At 32.2% G+C, this 19952-nt stretch overlaps 4 protein-coding genes across 7 annotated transcripts; 2 read left to right on the top strand and 2 right to left on the bottom strand.

Moving 5' to 3' along the window:
* On the top strand, positions 1–3486 carry SEP3 (K-box region and MADS-box transcription factor family protein). Of its 4 annotated transcripts, none has more exons than XM_016335587.3 (8): positions 1–415; positions 1730–1814; positions 2345–2412; positions 2502–2601; positions 2685–2726; positions 2818–2859; positions 2949–3085; positions 3177–3486. In XM_016335587.3, the coding sequence occupies exons 1-8, from the start codon at positions 231–233 to the stop codon at positions 3250–3252; spliced, it is 735 nt and encodes a 244-aa protein (XP_016191073.1). In that variant the 5' UTR covers positions 1–230; the 3' UTR covers positions 3253–3486. The 4 variants fall into 4 exon arrangements, with proteins under 4 accessions (XP_016191073.1, XP_016191072.1, XP_016191075.1 ...); XM_016335586.3 differs by having other exon boundaries at positions 2946–3085; XM_016335589.3 differs by having other exon boundaries at positions 4–415; positions 1730–1808.
* Positions 3487–15469: 11983 nt separating this feature from the next.
* Positions 15470–17129, top strand: LOC107631979 (uncharacterized). The gene is made up of 2 exons (XM_016335590.3): positions 15470–16248; positions 16650–17129. The coding sequence occupies exons 1-2, from the start codon at positions 15867–15869 to the stop codon at positions 16664–16666; spliced, it is 399 nt and encodes a 132-aa protein (XP_016191076.1). The 5' UTR covers positions 15470–15866; the 3' UTR covers positions 16667–17129.
* A 71-nt stretch (positions 17130–17200) lies between these two features.
* LOC110270478 (uncharacterized) lies at positions 17201–17562 on the bottom strand. The gene has a single exon (XM_021120019.2). The coding sequence runs from the start codon at positions 17547–17549 to the stop codon at positions 17337–17339; it is 213 nt and encodes a 70-aa protein (XP_020975678.1). The 5' UTR covers positions 17550–17562; the 3' UTR covers positions 17201–17336.
* A 927-nt stretch (positions 17563–18489) lies between these two features.
* On the bottom strand, positions 18490–19398 carry LOC110269552 (uncharacterized). Its single transcript, XM_021117495.2, has 3 exons — positions 19362–19398; positions 19099–19199; positions 18490–19002 (listed from the first exon to the last, which is right to left on the bottom strand). Exons 1-3 carry the CDS (start codon positions 19396–19398, stop codon positions 18490–18492), a joined length of 651 nt encoding a protein of 216 aa, XP_020973154.1.
* Between the last annotated feature and the right edge of the window lie 554 nt (positions 19399–19952).

Raw genomic sequence — 19952 nt, 5'->3', positions numbered from 1 at the left:
AGAGAATGAAGCATATTTGAGATTGCATTAGGGCTTCATTAACATGCTTTTACTCATCTTCTTATTAATCCCCCCACCCAGCCAGTGTGTCTATAATACATACACAGACAGATAGATAATAATAATAATAATAATAACAACATACACTCTCTTTTTCTTTTCCTCAGAACCATATCTTCTTTATCTTGTAATAATAATAATAGTTGTAATATTGAGAGAGTGTGAGAGAGATGGGAAGGGGAAGGGTAGAGTTGAAGAGAATTGAGAACAAGATCAACAGGCAAGTGACCTTTGCAAAGAGAAGAAACGGGCTTCTGAAGAAGGCGTATGAGCTTTCAGTTCTATGTGATGCTGAGGTTGCTCTCATCATCTTCTCCAATAGGGGAAAACTGTACGAGTTTTGCAGCAGTTCAAGGTATCACTCTTAAACACAAAAAAAGGAGTCTTCTCTTCTCTTCTCACATACCTTTATGCTGCTAACGGAGATCTCCAAATCTCACAAAACGTGAAAAAGTAGAATTTGCTTTATACACTCATCTACTCTTTCCGTTTCGGTGAATGTCTCCGCGTTTATAGCACCTAGAGTTTTTCTGCAATCTTATAGCTGTTAGATCTGCAACTGGAAACGCCATCAACGCCCATCACTGTTGTATTCAATTTTTTTCATTTTTCTTTGCTTATTCAGATCTCATCTGCTTCCAAAATTCAGCTCTTTTTTCAATGTCTAGGGTTTCCTCTTTCTCTTTTCTTCTCTTATTTTAAGCCCTCTTTTTATATTTTATATTTTTTTCCCTCTAATTTCTTATGCTGCCGTGGCTTGGTTTCTTTCTTTCTTTTTTTTCTGTAAAAAAAAAAAATATCATTTTGGGGTGAAGCTCTTGGTTGGGTTACCTGGGGTTTGTTCTTGGAAACACAGTCATGACCAAAGGCTTTTAATTTGAAGAACTTGCTTTTCCTTGTAAATCACTTGTCTTCTCTTGATGTTTGTGACGGCAACTTAAATGGTTTTTCAATTGATCATTTCATGATAGAGACATTTTGTGAAATCACAAATCAGAATGGTCTCTTCTTGCGTGCTTCCATTCCATTTCATAACTTGACTTGACCCCCCTCTTTCTCTTCAATCACTTCATTCCTCCTACATACCCTTTCTTTTTTTTTTTTATTTCTTCCTTTTCTTCTTCTTCTTCTTCACTTTGCTTATAGCTTCGTCCTTTTTAGATCTGACTGTAACCAAAAGTATTTGCAATGTTCTACCAGTTTATTTCTGGGTTTAAAAAGTTTTTTTTGTCATGTTTCACAGTCATGAACCACGGCAATAATCTCTTGTCAACAAATACTACTGCTCACTCTTTTCTACCGAACAAGTTTCTCATTCCTATACATACTTTGCTGCTTTAACAGGGTTAATTAATTAATTAATTAATTAATTAGTATTAGTAAAAACTAGTGTAAATTTACAATCTTTAATTTGGTTACTACTTATTTTAATTCAAAGTGAGAATGAAGATGCATTAAGTATTATATTAACAGAGGATGGAGATGGCATAATTGCCCTTAATTGGCATTAATGTTAGGCAATAGTAATATTCATATGGCCTTGTGGAATGTAGTTTATTCAAGATATGTTTGATTCGTTTGTAAGTACTAAGTACCAAGGACTTGTATGATATGTACTAATTTATTCAATGATTTTTAATGTTTTTTCTTATTTGGTTTGTACATGCAGCATGCTGAAAACACTAGAGAGGTACCAGAAATGTAACTATGGAGCACCGGAAACTAATGTGTCAACTAGGGAAGCCTTGGTAATGGTGAATAGTCCCAACATATTATCCTCTTTAATTTCATCAATTTCTTTTTCCTTTTTACCTCTCGAGTTTTGCTATAAGGGGATCGGGAAAATTGATTTATAAATTTATAATAATTATCACTTATTAATTATATTATATACGTAGATAACAATGGTGTAGTATCATTTGTTGCAATTCATCAGAACTGAACAATAGATATTTTAGCTTATTTTTGTCTTCTCATTTGACTTTCAGCACAAATTTAGGTATATGAACAATAAATATGTTAAAAAAAAAAATCTATAGTATAATTCGTGGTAATAATCTATAAATATTATATACTAACTTCCTCTATATAAAAATAAAAAAGAAAAGAAGGGCGCTGTAGTAATAATGTGTATTTTCATAAAAAGAAAAACAAAACAAAAATACTTGATGAGATGTCTCTACCTTTATAAGAAGGTGAATGATTCAGATGATGCCTTGCTTAGAAAGTGTGTTAGAGCGCGCAATTGAGTTATGAAAGCATTTTTGTGGCATTATAAATGTAGGAATTAAGCAGTCAACAAGAATACTTGAAGCTGAAGGCACGTTATGAAGCCCTACAAAGGTCCCAGAGGTATATATACATATATTGAATTGAATTGATGCTCTGTATGTTGATGGAATCCTTTAACATGATGAGTGGTACGGTGTGTATGTTATTAGAAACCTGATGGGAGAAGATCTTGGCCCTCTAAGCAGCAAAGAGCTGGAGTCACTGGAAAGGCAGCTAGATTCGTCGTTGAAGCTAATCAGATCCACAAGGGTATGTAATCTCACTCATGCATTTCACTGTATTTTCAATGAAGAAAGTGATTATTAATATTGCAATTGTGGTTTCCTGTACAGACCCAATTCATGCTGGATCAGCTATCGGAACTTCAACGTAAGGTATTATGTGATCCATTATGCTTGCATGGTGTGTTTAATTTGCATTGGGTGATTATTATATGCTCATGACCGGCCTCTATGTTTTGTGTAGGAACACTTGCTAAGTGAGGCTAACAGGGCTCTCAGACAAAGGGTAAGAAATATCTATCTCCCCAACCCTCAGTTAACTTAAAATAATTGCAAAGTAGAAGAATATAATTGTGAATCACCCAAATCTAGCAGTTGGAAGGGTATCAAATAAATCCAATGCAGCTGAATCCTGGTGGTGTTGATGATATGGGATATGCCCGCCATCCACCTCAACCTCAGCCGGATCCTCTTTTCCAGCAATTGGATTGTGAGCCTACCTTACAAATTGGGTACGCACCAATTCTTCTATAATATATCATAATTTCTGTGAACTTCTTGATTATTACAATAGAATCATCTTTTGAATTTTTGCAAGGGCAGATATCAGCCTGATCCAGTATCAGTGGTCACGGCAGGCCCAAGCATGGGCAATTACATGGGAGGATGGCTACCATAGAATGAATATACCAAGCTCCATGCCTTGTGACACCCACTTCAGCTTCATATATCTATCTCGTTTATTTTCAATTTTATTTCACAAACGAAAAAAGAAAAAAGAAAAAAAATCGCTTTGGCATGTAATGGACTTATTATAATTCTTATTTTCTACTGGCTAGTATGGACACTACATATAAGCAGTGCTGTTCTCTGTGTACTCTCATAAAAAACTGCACTTCTTTGCTGTGTTAACCTTAATTTCTCATAATAGAATAATTATTTGTTTGCTTCTCTAACTCTTGTGCTTGCATTTAAATTGTTACACGTTCAGTTTTGCTAAGATATTTTTAAGATGGATTAGTTTAGTCATCATTAATTATGAGTGATAAGTGCATAAACCTTCCTTAACGGATTAAAGCCCCGGCTTTGAATCATGGTGACACGTGCGATCGAAAATTAGAAATCCGGATAAATGGAGGAAGCACGTGCAAATAGACACGTGTCAAGTGAAGGATGGTTACTGATTTCTTTTTGGAGGAAGGGAGCGAGCTAGGCAGTTACTAGGTAGTTAGGGTTTAGGAGATCGATCGGAATGGGGAAGAAGAGGGTGGTGAGATTCTCCAAGAGAAGAAAAGGACTGATGAAGAAAGCTTGTGAGCTGTCGATTCTGTGACGCAAACGTAGCGGTGTTAGTGTTCTCCGGCAACGGCAAGCTCGCCGACATGTGTACAGAGTAGTAGTAGGTACCTTGCTTGCTTTCTTCGTTTACCTCAAAAGACTAATAGTTAGTAGTAGCTTCCTTTAGGTTAAAACGGTGAAGCCGGTGTTATCAGAAATATAATTATTAATATTGTTTTATTTTATCATGTTAAGCTCTTCAGATGAATTAAACTAATATGTTAATTGTCACAAAAAAAAACTAATATGTTAATTTTTTTTGTTAGCTATTTATTTGAGTGAGTTTTTAAAAATTTGCTAAATATGTTAAAAAATAAAAAAATATTTTTAATTAAATTTTTTTATTAACTTAATAACATTCAAATAAATATTAAATTTTAGAGTAAATTTTCATTTCTATCCACGAAGGTTGAAAACGCTGACATATCTATCCATAGAAAAAAAAATACCATTTATACTTATGAAATATAGGTTCCGCGCAACAAAATTATCCAAACACTAAAAAATCACCTAAAATCCCTAAATTACTCTTATCTTTACCACTACCTTTTTAATCTCAAATCCCACCACCACCCAAACTTTTCTTCACCACTACTCTCATCCCCAACTACTACCATCACTCCCGCCATTCAAATTCCGCAAGCTACGTGGACCAGTTAGCGCAAAACAACGCTGTGGTGGAGAGATGCGACTTCGCTGTCGCCACGCCTAACCTCAACAGGCGCTGCCATCTTTGGGAGCAAGCCTTTGTGATTTTGAACTCCAAGTGTTCTACAAGTGTACCATAGTATGAATTTGTGCTGCATCATAGAAATTAGAAATTCAATCAGAAATGCAAACTAAAGTAAATAGATCAATAAGAATGTAAAATTGGATCAGTAGAGCGAGATAGAGGAAGTTTGAGTGGGTGAAGAACAACATAACATTGTTATTGGTGTCTAATTTTTTCTTCTCCATTCCCAATTCAAAACCCTAGCTTTCACCATTGTCGTTAGTTTCTTACTCTATCGCACTACTTCGCTATTGCACTTAGATCCCCATATTTTCCTCTGATTCTAAAATACCCTAGTCCTGAGCAACATCAACAAACACCATGGACATGGAAGGATTATCGCTAATCTACGTCTCTCCAGGCACCGTCGAGGAGGATGACCAAGCAACCGCATAGGCTACACCAAAGGCGAATACTGCCTCGATATTAATTTCACACATTTCCTATTTTTGTTCTCTAAATTCAATTCGGTGAAACTTGTTCAATTGCTTCTTGGACGGCCTCGGTCCGCCTTCGAACTCGGAATTTCCGGCATACATTGGGCCAAGCTGAGGCGTGCTATAAAAGAGTCGGTTGTGGGCGTCACTGAAGGAGTTTCACGCGGCGGGATAATCGGATTTTCGACAAGAAATGTAGGAAGATACAGAGCAAGAGAAGACTAGAGACGGCGGGTTAGCGTCGTTATTTTTGGAACGTTCGTCGGAGGCACGGGAGACATTTTGAGTGACAGTGGTTGTTGGGGTTTAGGGTGGTGGTGAGGAAGAGTTTGAGTGGTCGTAGGGTTTGAGATTAGAAAAGTGATGATATGGAGTAAGAGGAGAAGTTAGAGATGCGTTATATTAGAGGGTAAGTTGGGAATTTTAAATAATTTTTTTAGATTGGATAGTTTTGTTAGCTAAAGTTCATGTTTCATAGTTACATATGATAATTTTCTTTTTCTATAGATAAATATGTCAGCGTTTTCAACTTTCGTGGGTAGAAATAAATAAATGATAGTTTACTCTAAATTCTATTTTAAAATACTGACTAACCAATTCAAAGTAAATAAGGCTTTGATAATATTTATGGATTTTAATATCTTAAATAACTTTTTTAAAATTAGTATAAATATAAAAAAGTTTTATGTATCTAATATATTAAAAATTAATTTTTTTTTATTTTTTTATCAAATACCGTTACATACTTTTTAGTTAAGTGTTTTTTTTTTTTTTTTTTGAGATATACGGATTTCTGAAGTTGGCTTTTGGTGTTGTACGGAAAATCTATTTGCAAGTCCTGTACGTGTAACATGTTTATCTATTGAGTAAAATCTTGACTTCAAAAGGTAATTTCGAGTTATGCGCCATTTTCTTTTGTTCCCTTGTGCCGACAATTTGTTTGCTTATTAATTATCATGAACTACTTGCGATACATACAACTGAAAACTTGAGAACAGTCCACATATCATTTGCGAAAATGATGAAGCTCGAACATACATTGTTATGAGTAAAAATTAAGAGCAAAAAAAGGTTATTTAAATAATGGGTTTGAAAGCCAGAAATGCACATAATTTGCTGGCATTATGCTTTGAACAAGGGTTGGATCACATTTTTAATAAGGCAACTCAATGTTTCGCCAGGTCAATTAATATCCAAGTTCATTATAGTTTAGACATCATTATATATGCCAAAGTTGTTTGTTTTCTTCCACCATGAGGCTAATTTTTTTTATATATAAAAAATATTAGTATTTTGGTTGAAAATGAAATTATTTAGTGTAATTACATGTGGGTAGATTTTGCAGGTGAAGAGTCAATACTCAATAAATAAGGTGTATGACACGTATTAACATTTTAACCAACACGCATTAACATTTTAACTATAATTCCATTGTATCCCATGATCCCATTTTAACCAACACGCATTTTATTTTAACCATGATTTTATCTGCACATCTACAATACAGTAATACACTTTAAATATCAATATTCAACTAAAACACTATTTTTATCTCCGTATTAATAAAAATAATTTCTGATCCCATGGATGTTGCGCCGCCAGCAGTATCCATGAAATCTGAGGTATTGAAATCTAATTCCAAGGTATGGAACTTGCGCACACTAGTGATTATCTTGTTATAGAAACGCAGTATTGAAAATCTTACTATTTAGCACGCATCTATAAACCTGCCATTGATTTCTATCCCAAGACAGATACCAAAATAGTGAGGACAATTCATAATATTATTTATCTCAATTATGTTTGCTTATAATTGGACAAAGTCTTTTATATTTTAAAAAGATAACATAAAAATAACAAAATATGTTAGAATTCAATTTCAATTTTATCAATCAGTATACTCCCTCTCTTTCAATTTGTATTTTCTCATATTTTTTTTACACAAATTTTTATCTTCATGTGATTACCATTCTAATAAATAAATGATTAGAAACATATGAATTTTAGAATAAGTATCTTCATTTGAAGATCAGACTAGCTAATTAATCGGATGATTCAAGTTATATTTAAAAATTTTGAAAGGTATAGAAAGCCATATAATAAATAAAATAATATAATGAAAAAAGGGTTAGAAGGTGTGTTTTCTTAACTAGTTTGGGTGTATCCTTAACTTCACTTTTCAGCCTTCAAAAGTTGTTTTCTTGACAGAAATATTGTTACCAAAACTAATTAATATGGATGTGCATTTGGATGATAGGGTACAAGCAGATAGAACCAAACAATGGTAAACAGAAAATTAACCAACTAATTGAAGCTTATAGAAAAAAAAGAAATCAAGGTTTACATATTGTTCATTCTTGAGTTTTAATAATTAAATTTCTATTACAACTTTCTTTTAAGGATACACTTTTTTTTTCTTTTTAAATTCTAAATTGATTTTTTAAGGAAAAGTATAGGTAGACAATGAAAATACTAAACAATGTGAACAATAGATATATCGGATGTTCAATTCATTAGGTATGCAGATGATTATCCTAATATTAAGATTTAGGTGGGTAATTAATTTGGAGGTATAGTGTGTTTTTACTTTATTGGGTCAATTTTAGAGTTCACTGTTCACATTGTTTACAAAAGCCATTGTATCTAACAAAGTTCTTTTCTATTTCCTAAGAAGAAAGTAACTTTAAAAAATGATGAGGTTTTACTACCCTTTTTAATATGACTACACAAATTGAATATTTCTGTGGTTTCTTTTTACCCTATGCTATATAAAAGAGTCTCTAGTTGCTACTTGCCAGTTGCCACTACTATATCTCATTATCTCCGCTCTTTAACAAAAATGTTTTGAATGCAGATGAGATTGATGAAGGAGTCTTTGATGAACATAAAGGAAACGGTTAGTGTTTCCTGGAAGAGAAATAATTATGCTTGGGATATGTTTGATGGTAAATTTTTCAAAATAAATTAAAAAAATTATTTATTTCCTAAAACAAATAATTTCAACTTTATTTTATGAAGTATATATTTTTTTTTTTAGTTTGAAATAAGTTTGTCCTGTCAAGCATAATATATAAACAGATTTAATAGAAGTGTCAAAACTAAAAAAAAACAGACTGTTAATTAAGACAGTATTAGTTAGGAAAAGTGCTAAGGGGTCAGTAATTTTTGTGTTTTGTAACCATCAATTGGTTATCAATAGTGTTTTTAATGGTGTGAGATTACATCCAATAGTGGGAGATCACTCACTTTTTCTTTTGATGGTTAAGTGCTGGTCACAAAACATAAAAATTGCTGGCCCTAAATTTTCTCATTAGTTAGCTATTAGAATTCTTGATCTTCTTGGTTAGTGGCTAGCCTATACATTCTCTCTTTTCAAGGGTTGTATCATTTTATAATTCGATTCTCATTGTAATCTTTCTACTTCTCTTCTCTTTTCTTTTTTCTTGGTTTCATTCTCTGGTTTTTCATTCAATTTTAAATTGTTGTGCACAGTCAGTAAAAATTCTATCATGATATCAAGAGCTTTAGGTTTTAATTGATTTATGGTTGAATCTGTACAAAATTCACTTTCCTCTTCAATTAACGTTTCCAATCAGATCTTCATCAAATTATTACGAATTCAAGATTGCTGAATCAAAAACTGTATTATTGGAGATAAGTTAGGAGAGAACAATCATAGAATTTGACAACAACAAGCTATTCCAGCAATCTATGGTCAAAAAATACAAGATCATTTTTTTTTTTCTGAAAAGATTCCAATTCGTTATGCCTTTGAAGAAGATAGATTAGTAAACAAAGAATCAACTACTTACAAGCAATAGAAGTAGGCGGATTACAACTTAATCTCTTGGATGTAGCTTCTATGGACACATCCTTCAACAATAAAATGGTAGGACTACAATTTGCTTAGAAAATTTAAGATTACTTTAGTAAGTTAACAGATTATAAAGTGAAGCAATTGAAATCTCAACTAAATCTCATCAAGAAACATGGTCTTTCAACAACTGATTATGTCTTCAATATCAAGAATGTGGCAGATTCTTTAGCAGCTTTGGAAAGTCCTCTCACTCCTTAATAACACATTGAAGCTTTGCTTGAGGGTTTCAATGCTGAATATCAAATGTTTCTGTTCATAATTAACTTTAAACCAGATTTGTACTCCTTATTTGAGGTAGAAACTTTAATTCTGTCACATGATGATTTAACTGAAAAATTGAGCCTCATATAGTCTCCTTTCATAAGCACATTTGACTCAAAAAAATTTTAATCCACAACACTTTTTTGGTAGAGGATCAACTGGTAGAAGAGGCAGGAGTGGCAAGTTTAATAGAGGAGGGGTGGCAAGTTTAATAGAGGAGGAAAATTTTTTTTTATTAATATGTATAAAATTTAAAATGGTTGAATTTTATATTTATTTGATTTTTTTTTTGTTTCTACGAGAAGAGTCGGGTAGGGTAGGGTTTAGAATTTTAGGATGCGGGTAGGGTTAGGGTTGAGAGATTTTCAACCTGCAGATAGAGTAGGGTAGAATTTTAAGAAAATTTTCAACACGCAGGTAGGGTTAGGGTAGAGTCTAAACCCCACCCTACCTTACCCATTGCCAGCCCTAGCTATGAATAACACCGTGCCGGCGTGTCGTATCTCATCATTATTTGTCAAATTATTTAAAGAAACATAATGTGAAGATAATACACCATTTCTATTTTCAGAATTGTAAAGGGTGGCTGGGAGAAGTTCCTAAGTGAAAATCTTATAAACGAGAAGACTCAAAAGAATATTTTTTTTTTTTTATTAATCTCTATATACAAGTGTTTTGCGCTTACAAGCTTTACAAGCCTGTAGACGAAACCCCATAAATGCGCTGTTTATGTTACGGGCTTCTTTAACGGACTTTTAAATCAATCCAAATTAATTAACACGTGAATATATAACTTCCATTTTTCAAAAGTTTCCGTTTCCTTTTTCGAGTTTCTTGCCAAATTTGTTCGATCTCCTTCGTGTGTTTTCTCTTTGCCTTCGATCTCCTTATGTTTTTTTTTTCGATTTTCATGGTTTATGAAATCAATCTTTGAAATTGTTTTAAAGATAATGGAACTTCAGAAATACACCCAAACGATTACAGAAATACACCCAAATGATTATAGAAATACACCCAAAGGATTACAGAAATACACCCAAACGGTTACAGAAATAAACCAAACGATTACAGAAATACACCCAAAGGATTACAGAAATACACCCAAAGGATTTAAGAAATACACCAAATATCAGGGGGAGACAGTATATTTCTTATTGAAATCTTTTAATATTTTGCTGGTTAAGGATGTGGCACATGGCAGAGACAATCTAGAAAAAAAACCTAGAAAAACAGTAAAACAGTACTTTGAATAATATTTCTTCGTTTTTTCTAGTGATTTTTTATGGAGATTTGTATATTTTCTTCTTGATTTCTTCTACTCTTCGCAGAATCATAGTTTGTTTCAAATGTCGCTTGAATCTTGACGGTTTGCGTTTTGGTTGAGGAAGAAAAGGAAGAGTGCGGCATAATGAACGTGTTGCGTGCATTGGACGCTCAATTTAAAGGAGTGGTGCGCGTACTTTTTTCTTAGACTTGGACCAACTTGTATAGTTTGTAAGCAAAAAATGTTTATATATGTAGCAGACCTCATTTTTTAGTATATATATATATATATTGCATATTCTTTTGGGGTTGTTTTCCTTTTCGGCCATGTGAGGTTTTAAGTTTAACTAGCTTGTGAACCCATCAAACTGATTACTTTCCTAAGTCGATGAAAAGATATCTCCCCAACATTTTTATTGGGCCTTGTTTTCGTCTTGAAACATTTCATTGGGCCTTATATCCTAAATTATATCACAAAAGTTAGAGGTGACTTTTTTTTTCTGTATTTATTGATATTAGGATTTAAATTTCGCATTGTGTATACAGTAATTTATTGATCGACGGCATTTTTAAATAAAGTTTAGATTTATGACAAATTAATTATTGACCTATCAAACTAAAAAATATCATAAGTAACAAAAAAATTACATTTACTTTTTACTCTATTGAACACTTTCAAATTTATTCTCAAAAACTTTAAAGTAATTTATGATTATCTTTTAAATACTTGATATCTGTTAAATACTCAATGTCATATGAAATATAAGATTATTTTAATTTTTTAACACATTTAATTCATGCTTCTTAAATTCATAATTATTTTTTTAATGTAATTTTTAAATAATACATATTAAAATGAGCGATTACAATTGCAAATAAAACACAGACTAAATGTCTTTAAGAAAATATATAAAATATTCTTTTTGCTACGACGTATTATGTCAGATGAATAATAAATATTTATGAGGCAATTTTTTAAATCATCTAATACCAGTATATATTATGATTTATGAATTATGAGTATATGACCCAAAATGGTCTTATATCACGGCAAATGTTGGCTTATATCACCCCAAATTGTCTGGTGTTGCTTCACACAGGACCAGGTCATAAGAAAAAAAAATCAACTTTTAAACAAACAGGTAAACATGTAATTTAGTATAGAAATGGTTAGATGAAGAGAAGTATTTTTCGATTACTGATCTTTCGTAATTTTTAAATTTAATTTTTCGATTATCATACCTCACCAATTAATACTTTATTCTCAACAATATTCCTATCCAAAAATCACCAAAACAATTTGGTCTCTATTGGTTTCATTACAGTTAAGTCATGAACTTCATAAATACATTAATATATCACAAAAATTTAACATAAACTAAATCACAACATCAAATCACTTATTCAATACAAATTTAATCGTTGAAAATTTATAGAAATCTACTTCAGATTGAAATCAAAATACTCGACACCCCAAAAAAATTTTTTGATCGAACTACTAAAAAAAAATGTCAAAATTTGTCTGTACCTCTTAGAATTTTAATTGGCCGAACTAAAAAAAAAAAAATTACGTCACTGTCAACTTTTACCGAACAAAAATAACGTCAATAAATAAAAAAAAAAATATGAATACTTTTTTTGAATTAGATTTTTTATTGAAATTTTCAATAAATCGAAACCGAAAGTTCAAAAGTTCCATAGTTCCTCACGTTTCCTTTCTCTCTCGGTTCTTTCCTTTTTCTTTTTTCTTTCCAAGAGTGATTCGGTCAAGACTCGAGGAAGAGAGAATATGATTTGTGATGTTAAGTCATGATTAGGTGTCAAGGTGTTGCATATATACAAGTCCCGTTTTCCTTTCTTTTCTTTGTTTTTTTTAATGGCTTCGCCAAAAAAATGAATGAAACTAAGACAATAATGATTATGAATGGTGATATGATGAATAACCATAAAATTAAAGACTTTGTGCATACATATATATTTCTTGGGAATATATATTTACTCGTATTAATATATGTAATGTAATAATAATAATAATAATAGTAATAATAATAACAATAATAATAATAATTATTATTATTATAAAAATTAAATTTAAATTTTGTTTATTAAAATAATTTTTAATAAATAATTTAAACTAATAGAATAAATTATAATTAAATTAAATTTTAATAATCATAAAATTTTATTTAATTATTTTTGTCCTTAAAGTTTGACAAAAATTTCAAAAATACCCCTAAGTTTTATTTTGTTTCAATTTTGTCTTAGAAGTTTTCAATTTGTATCAAATATACCCTTAATGGCTAATTTTAAAAAAAAATTAAAACCAATTCAACAACAATTTCATAAGAACAACCCTCAACATAAGTAAATTAAGCATAATTTTCATGCATTATTGTTAGATTGATCTTAAATTTTTTTAAAATTTACCCGTCAAGGGTATATTTGATGCAAACCGAAAACTTTTGGGACAAAATTAAAACAAAATAAAACTTAGGGATATTTTTAAAATTTTTACCAAACTTTAAGGACAAAAAATATACTTTATCCTTTTTTTTTAAATAAAATCTTAATATAATATAATAATTTGTGAATAACTAATTATTTAATTTTAAAAAATTCAAAATTTTAAAATAAATTTGACCTAAAAAAATTATATTTAAAAAATTAAAATTAAAAAATAAAATTTGGAAAAATAATATTTTTTATTTTATTTTAAAAAAAATCCTATTTAATGGTAGATGTGTAATGTGGCGAAATTGATGATGGTCCAGCTAAAAAAAGCGAGAGAAATAACGAAATGAATATTTTGATGATAAACAGGACAAGTGAGGTGCTATGGCGGCAGTAGCTATAAGAATGAAGCAATTAATAAACGTGTCAGTAGAGATGATAAGATAGATAGATATTGAGGTTTGTGAAAGAAAGCAAAATCGGGTGAAGTATGCTTCAAGACTGGGAAACACAAAAGTTGGGTTCACCGCATGCCATGTTGCTCACTGCTCCACCTTACCCTTCTCCTTCAAATCATGCGTGTGGGTTTCATTTTCAATTTTTCATTGCCCATCAAAACAAAAACATATTTTTACTTAGGCAGAAATTCACCTGAATCTACTCCATATAAAGTTGTTTTTAGATTACCGATACATGTTATTATTTGATTTAAAAAAATTAATTTATTTTATATAAATAATTTAATTAAAAAAATTAATTTAAATTTAGATTAAATAATTATTTTTATTTTCTTCTTTTTATATAAATTTTAATTTTTTTATTCTTAATTTTTTTCATCATTTTTATACAGAAAAAAACTTGAATTTTGTTTTTTTCAGAATGCCAAATTTTACTTTTTCAACAAAAAAAAAATATATATATATGACGAAAATTAAATAAATAAAAATAAAAGATAAATTTAAAAAAAGATTAGTCAAAAAAAGATGAAAAAAAAGAATGTACTAAATTTATTATTTAGAGATTTAATAATATCAAGTAGAAAGAATTGAAAATTTTTTTAAAGATAATTATTTGATCTATTCAAACCGATTTTTTTTAAAAAATTATTTGTATAAAATAAATTAATTTTTTTAAAATGAAATAAAAGCACATGTCAACCATTCAAAAACAATTTCATGTAAAGACAGGTGAGTTTCCACCTTTTACTTATTTCATATTTGAATTAGAAAAATTTTAGATGTTAAATATTTATTTTAAATTAATACTAACTAACTTTTTTATTTTTATCTTTTCTCAAAATATTAACTCCGTATTCTTAAGTGATTATTATAGTCATGTACACTCCTATATACTTATTAAATATAAAAACAAGAACTTAAACACTTTTGTGGGTCCCAGTTTTTTATCAAGCAGCTGGCAATAACAGTGATTAACAAGTGACATTTGAACCATATAAAAAACAAATGACATATGAAATTAATTGTAGGGTGTGATCGAACATAATAAACAAAATCGTGGGCTGAGATCGATTGGTCTAAAGTGAGAAAGAAATTAGAAGTTGCATTATTGATGTACTACCAAAAATATCATATCATCATAAATTGATAGAAATCAAATAATAGACACCAACTCAGCAACTCTTTTTTCTTTTTGTCTTTGTTAAACCCTGAACACAATAGCTTCAAACATATATGGAGAGCCAAAAACATCACCATACAGCTTTTCAAACATTATCTGCGGTCACTACTCACTAATTTTCACTTTTGGTTTTTTCTAAATTTGACCCTGATAATCTTTTCCACTTTTAGCTGCCAAATGTCATGCATATGCATGGGGATCAATCTCTTGAATTTGCTCCAGAAAATAGAAACTAAAGGAATGAAAAATCATCGTGAAACAAAATGACAAGGGTCAAACTAAAAGAACATAATAAACCGATCCTTTGTTTGTAATTTTTCTACATAGTAAACCCTTTTAAATGGCGAAAATTGCCCAAAGGAGCCATTAATTAGAGTTGGTAGTTCACCAGCTTTGCTGTCATGGAAGGTACACTGTAATAACTTCCCGACGGAGTAATTAATATCAGCCACATACACCATCATCGTGTGGAAATAGAAAACTAAAGCATTAAAACTGTACCTAATGTACATGAAATCATCTTAGCCAAACTTATACAAATAAATTTCCGGAAATGGTATTGGAGACTGCCCACTCTAAATAATCACATTTTTATTTTCTTTCGAAAATCTTAAAAACATTTTACAAATATGAGTACTCTAAATCTGGAATACTTGATTTGCAGGTCAACCTTTTTGTACTTATTTTTATGGACAGGTTTTATTACATGAATTGAAAAAAAAATAGAAAAGGAATTGCAATTATATATCCAAAAAAAGAAAAGGGTAAAAAGAAGAAAGTGATAGTCAAATGTGAAAAGATAAGAGCGAAGGAAGGGAGGCCCACTTGAAAGGGCCGGGGGCCCACAAGAGAACAAGTTGCCAGAAAATTCGTTGCACCTCCACAGTCCACAGTCCTCAATCCACCCTATCCAAATCCGTTTTGGAAACACCTCACCACGTAACCAATCTCATCCCCTTTTTTTTCTTTCTCTTTCTTTCTGTCTTTCTCTCTTTCTCTTTCCTTCTTCCTACGCAATTCATTATTATTATTTTCTTCTTCTCTCAAACCTCACGCAAACCAATTCCTTCGACGCAACCCCAACCCCAATCCCTTTTTCCGTTAACACACAAAACACCGCAAAACCGTTTAGCGTCTTTCTGTTCCTGAATCACCCATTTTAGCTACCACGTTCTCATCAAATTAAATTAAAAATTAAATCTTTTTCTCAGGTTGTACAATTTTCACGAAGGAAGAAAGAAAGAAAAAGGGGGATCATGACGAGGAGAGAGCATCAAGATCAACAATCCCGTGTTCTGTGCGAGCTGTCAGCCCTAGTTTTCAGCCTCCTGAGGAACCCGCTGCCAGGGCACCTGGCCCTCCCTGACGGTGGTCCGGCATCGGTGGTGCCTGTGCCGCCCTCTGCATCGCCGTATAGGAGGGCCCCAGAGATAACGCCGGCGGGATTCGCGTCGCTTTTGCTGGGGATATCGGTGGCGCTGATGCTGTGCGGATCGGTGACGTTCTTGATAGGGTTCATGCTGATGCCTTGGGTTCTTGGCTTGGTTATGGTGTTCTACGTTGCCGGCATCGTTTCCACGCTTTCCCTTCTAGGCCGTTCTCTTCTTTGTTTTCTAACGCCTCGCAAGGATGTTCCTGGTATTCCTCTTATATCTTTCTATTTTCATTATTTCTTCCTCTTTTCCAATCAACTTGGAGAGATTCAATTTTCGATACGATAGCTTGGGATATTAGATTGCAACATAGCACAAAAGGAATATACAGTCTTGTTTTATTTAACCAAAAGTTAGATTATCTCCAGTATTAGTTTTTAGAATTTAATTTGGATACACGGCATCCAATCACATTAAGCCACGTCAATCAAAATAACTTTTTTTCACATTAACAGCCTAAATGGTCGTCCATCAAAATTAAACTCTAGATTTTGTTTCAGAACTAAGAAAATAAAATAAGCAAATTGGAAAACATGTACTTGTTTTTATGGAGTCTTTGCTCTAGTATTTGTGTTGCACATTTTGATAACTGTTTTTGTTGTGCAGAGTGGAAACTTTTGTGAAGCGTTAAAAACAATGGAGTTGAGCACTAGAATGCTCTGCTCTGTGTGCATGAGCTGCTCATGCAATGCAACCAATAGAAGAATGAATGAAGATCACTGTGCTTCTCCTCTTATTAGTTATATTAGAAGCAGGGATCGTGGGATAAACTCCTTTTGTTTAAGTTATCAAAATCTGTGGATATTGCTTCTCTTTTGATTTTACAAAATAGCAAAGCAAAATTCAACACTAAGAATTCTGGAGCTGTTGCTAGCTTCTTTCTTCTGTTATCATTTTTTTTTCCTCACTGTTATAAGTTTATGACATTTGTAAATTTGAAATATATAGGCTTTTCAGTTTCCCCTTTTTTTTCAACCCCATTTTCTTATATGGCACAGAAAGAGGGAAATTGACAGAGACCGGGGTTGGTTTGTACTAGAGGATGAAGCAAATTTGGAATGGGAATATGGGACCCTGATTGCTATACATGATGATTCATTTCGTACATGTTCTCATAATTTGATGTTTGTCATTGAAAGACGGTGTTAATGTTAAACTTATTTAAAGCTGTGTCAAATATGAACCTTTGTTATTGATTGGCAGGCAACATAATCCAAAGAGAAAAAAAAAATGTCTTGTTAGAATAGAAGCAATACAGACATGAAACAATACTTGTTAGAAGTAATAGAATGATTATCCGGAATAGATGTGGACACCAATGGCAATGAGGAAGATGGTGATGAGGACAAAGAAGATGATGGTGTGAATCAATATAGAGATGCCACTTGTCTGCATGTTCCCAAACTCAACCACCCTGCCCTTTGCCGGCAGCTGAAACAGCAGCCCTGGGCTGAGCAGCACGAACAGCACCACTGCCATCACCACTGGACCCCAATCTGCAGACATGTCTGATCTGATGCTAACTCACTCTATGTCAAGACTGTGGTCTATGCTTATTAAATAGGCTGCAATGTTATTGAAGGAAGGAAGAAAGGAATAAGATGCATGACAATAAAGGAAAGTAGCAGCACCCACACAAAGCAACGAATATACAAAACCCTCCAATGCCTTCTTTATCTCACACCCACAAAATTCCCTATACCATGCATGTTCCGATTATATTGCTTTCAATGCATCAGGATTCATATGGGATGGGTCTCATTTAATTTGGGGTTATCCATTACATTATTAATATATTACGTTTCACATCATGGCATAATATGTGTATTAAGGAAAAGTATGGTAAACAACTCTATCAATTTTAAACAATTACAATTAATAATAATTAATTTTGTATTTTTTAAAAAATAAAAATTAAATAATCACTAATTAATGATAATTAATTAGTATAGGGTGCAATTTAGAAAATGTTTGTTGGTTTGTTTTTTGTTAGACTTCTGTTAATTACCTAACGGATTGTTTTAACGATATGTAGAGAGACCTAAAGTTTATTTGCTTATAAACTTCATGTTGATGATGCTCTTATGATTTTTTAGAAGGTGAAAACTCATAGTTAAGAATTATTAGAGGATAATTTAATTAAATTTATTAAATTATTTAACCGTTTTTGACAATTAACTTCACACAACGTATAAATTTTCATCTAAAAAAAAGTGAGTGAGAAATAAGATGTTGACATGTGGTTAGTTTGGTCAAACAATTAAATTCATTAATGCCTTGTTAATAAAAATTTACTTAACTTGAATAACTGTTTTTTTTGAAATAAAAAGTGCTCAACACAACAAGATGGAGCAATAAGACACATAAGTAACAGGCTACTCAACGTACAACCCATCATTGAATAACTCAAGAAGTAAACACCCTCTAGTCATCTTCGGCATTGCCATCAACAACCAAGAGATTCACCACCAAGCCACTCGTCGGAGAGCATAAAGGATCTGTTTATTATTTCCATCACCCCTGAGCCTTTATTGTTGAAGACTCTACCATTCCTTTCTAGCCAAACTGCCCAGATAACAGCAAAGAACCCAATCAGCCACCGCCTCCGCTCATTCTTCCTAGACGAAGCATTCGTCCAGCTCTCAAAGTGTTGTTTTAGTGTACCCGGCATAGTCCATATCCTGCCAAGGGCGAATAGCCATGCACACCACACCTGCCAAGTGATCTCACAGCTAATAAAAAGATGAGCAGCAGACTCAACAGACTTACAACATAGAACACATAAATTATCATGCTGGTCAATGACACCTAGTTTGCATAGTCTCTCTTTAGTGTTCACTCTCTCAACCAAAACAAACCACGAAAATAGCTCAACCCTTGGCGGAGCGAATCCCTTCCAAATAGCACTAGTAAAGCTATAGCTAGTAATATCCTCCGGGGGAGCTGCTTCCTGCATCACCTGCACAAAGGAGTTAGTAGTAAAAATACCAGTTTTATCATATTTCCAGACCACCCTATCCTCCCTCTCAGTTGTTATCTTTACTGACTGCAAGACCTCATGGAGTTGGTTTAGAAGCTCCAGCTCCCACTGAAATAATTCTCTCCTCCACTGGAGACTCCAGATCCATTCTAACCCATCCCAAAACCCGCATTCCCCTATAACACAAGGAAAGTTAATGTATTTTAACATAACAAATGGGAATTGAAAACAACAGTGACATTTAAACTTTAGATCAGTCTATGTGTTTTTTATGCAAAAAGGGACTCCAAAAGGGCATCATGCTCCTGCGATGTAGCTTTCGTAGAGAATTTCTGCACCTGGATCTCTTTGTTGACGACGGAAAAGAATTACCATCTTCTCCGAATGTTGTTCAAATTACTATTTTTGAATTATTATTCTGCTTTGTGTACGAAAGAGGAAGCTGTGGAGTTGCTCTGTTATGAGAGAAGAAAACCATGATTTTGTTTGACAGAACAAAATGAAAAATTATTAAGTGCTCTATATATAAATTATAATCTTACACAGATATATTCATTAAAAGTAAGATATTAATGGGTTTTTATAACGCTTCTATTCACAAATCACCTAACAATGGCTCGAAGAAAATCGTGATTTTCTTTTGGATGGATTTAGCATTTTTATTTGGGCCTATGAGAAGTGGTAAAAGATGCAGTAATTTTCGTTGATTGGGCATAATCACGTTTTTAATTAATTGCATTTAAATTTGGAGACTAACAAATTGTTTCCAACTCTACATGTCTCCTTGTTATTGGTAGATTGGAATGTGAGTACTTGAATTAAATTAAGCACATTTCGTTTTCTATATCATAATAAAACCCTTTGTTACATTTGCCAGCTGATTAGAGGTTCCTTTCCATTTTAAACTACAGACAATCATTTAGATATGA

The sequence above is a fragment of the Arachis ipaensis genome, chromosome B3 (assembly GCF_059453495.1).
Source record: "Arachis ipaensis isolate K30076 ecotype BB chromosome B3, ASM5945349v1, whole genome shotgun sequence".
Taxonomy (NCBI): Eukaryota; Viridiplantae; Streptophyta; class Magnoliopsida; order Fabales; family Fabaceae; genus Arachis; species Arachis ipaensis.
Note: the sequence above shows the minus strand (reverse complement) of the source record. Positions and strands in the feature narration are given on the sequence as shown.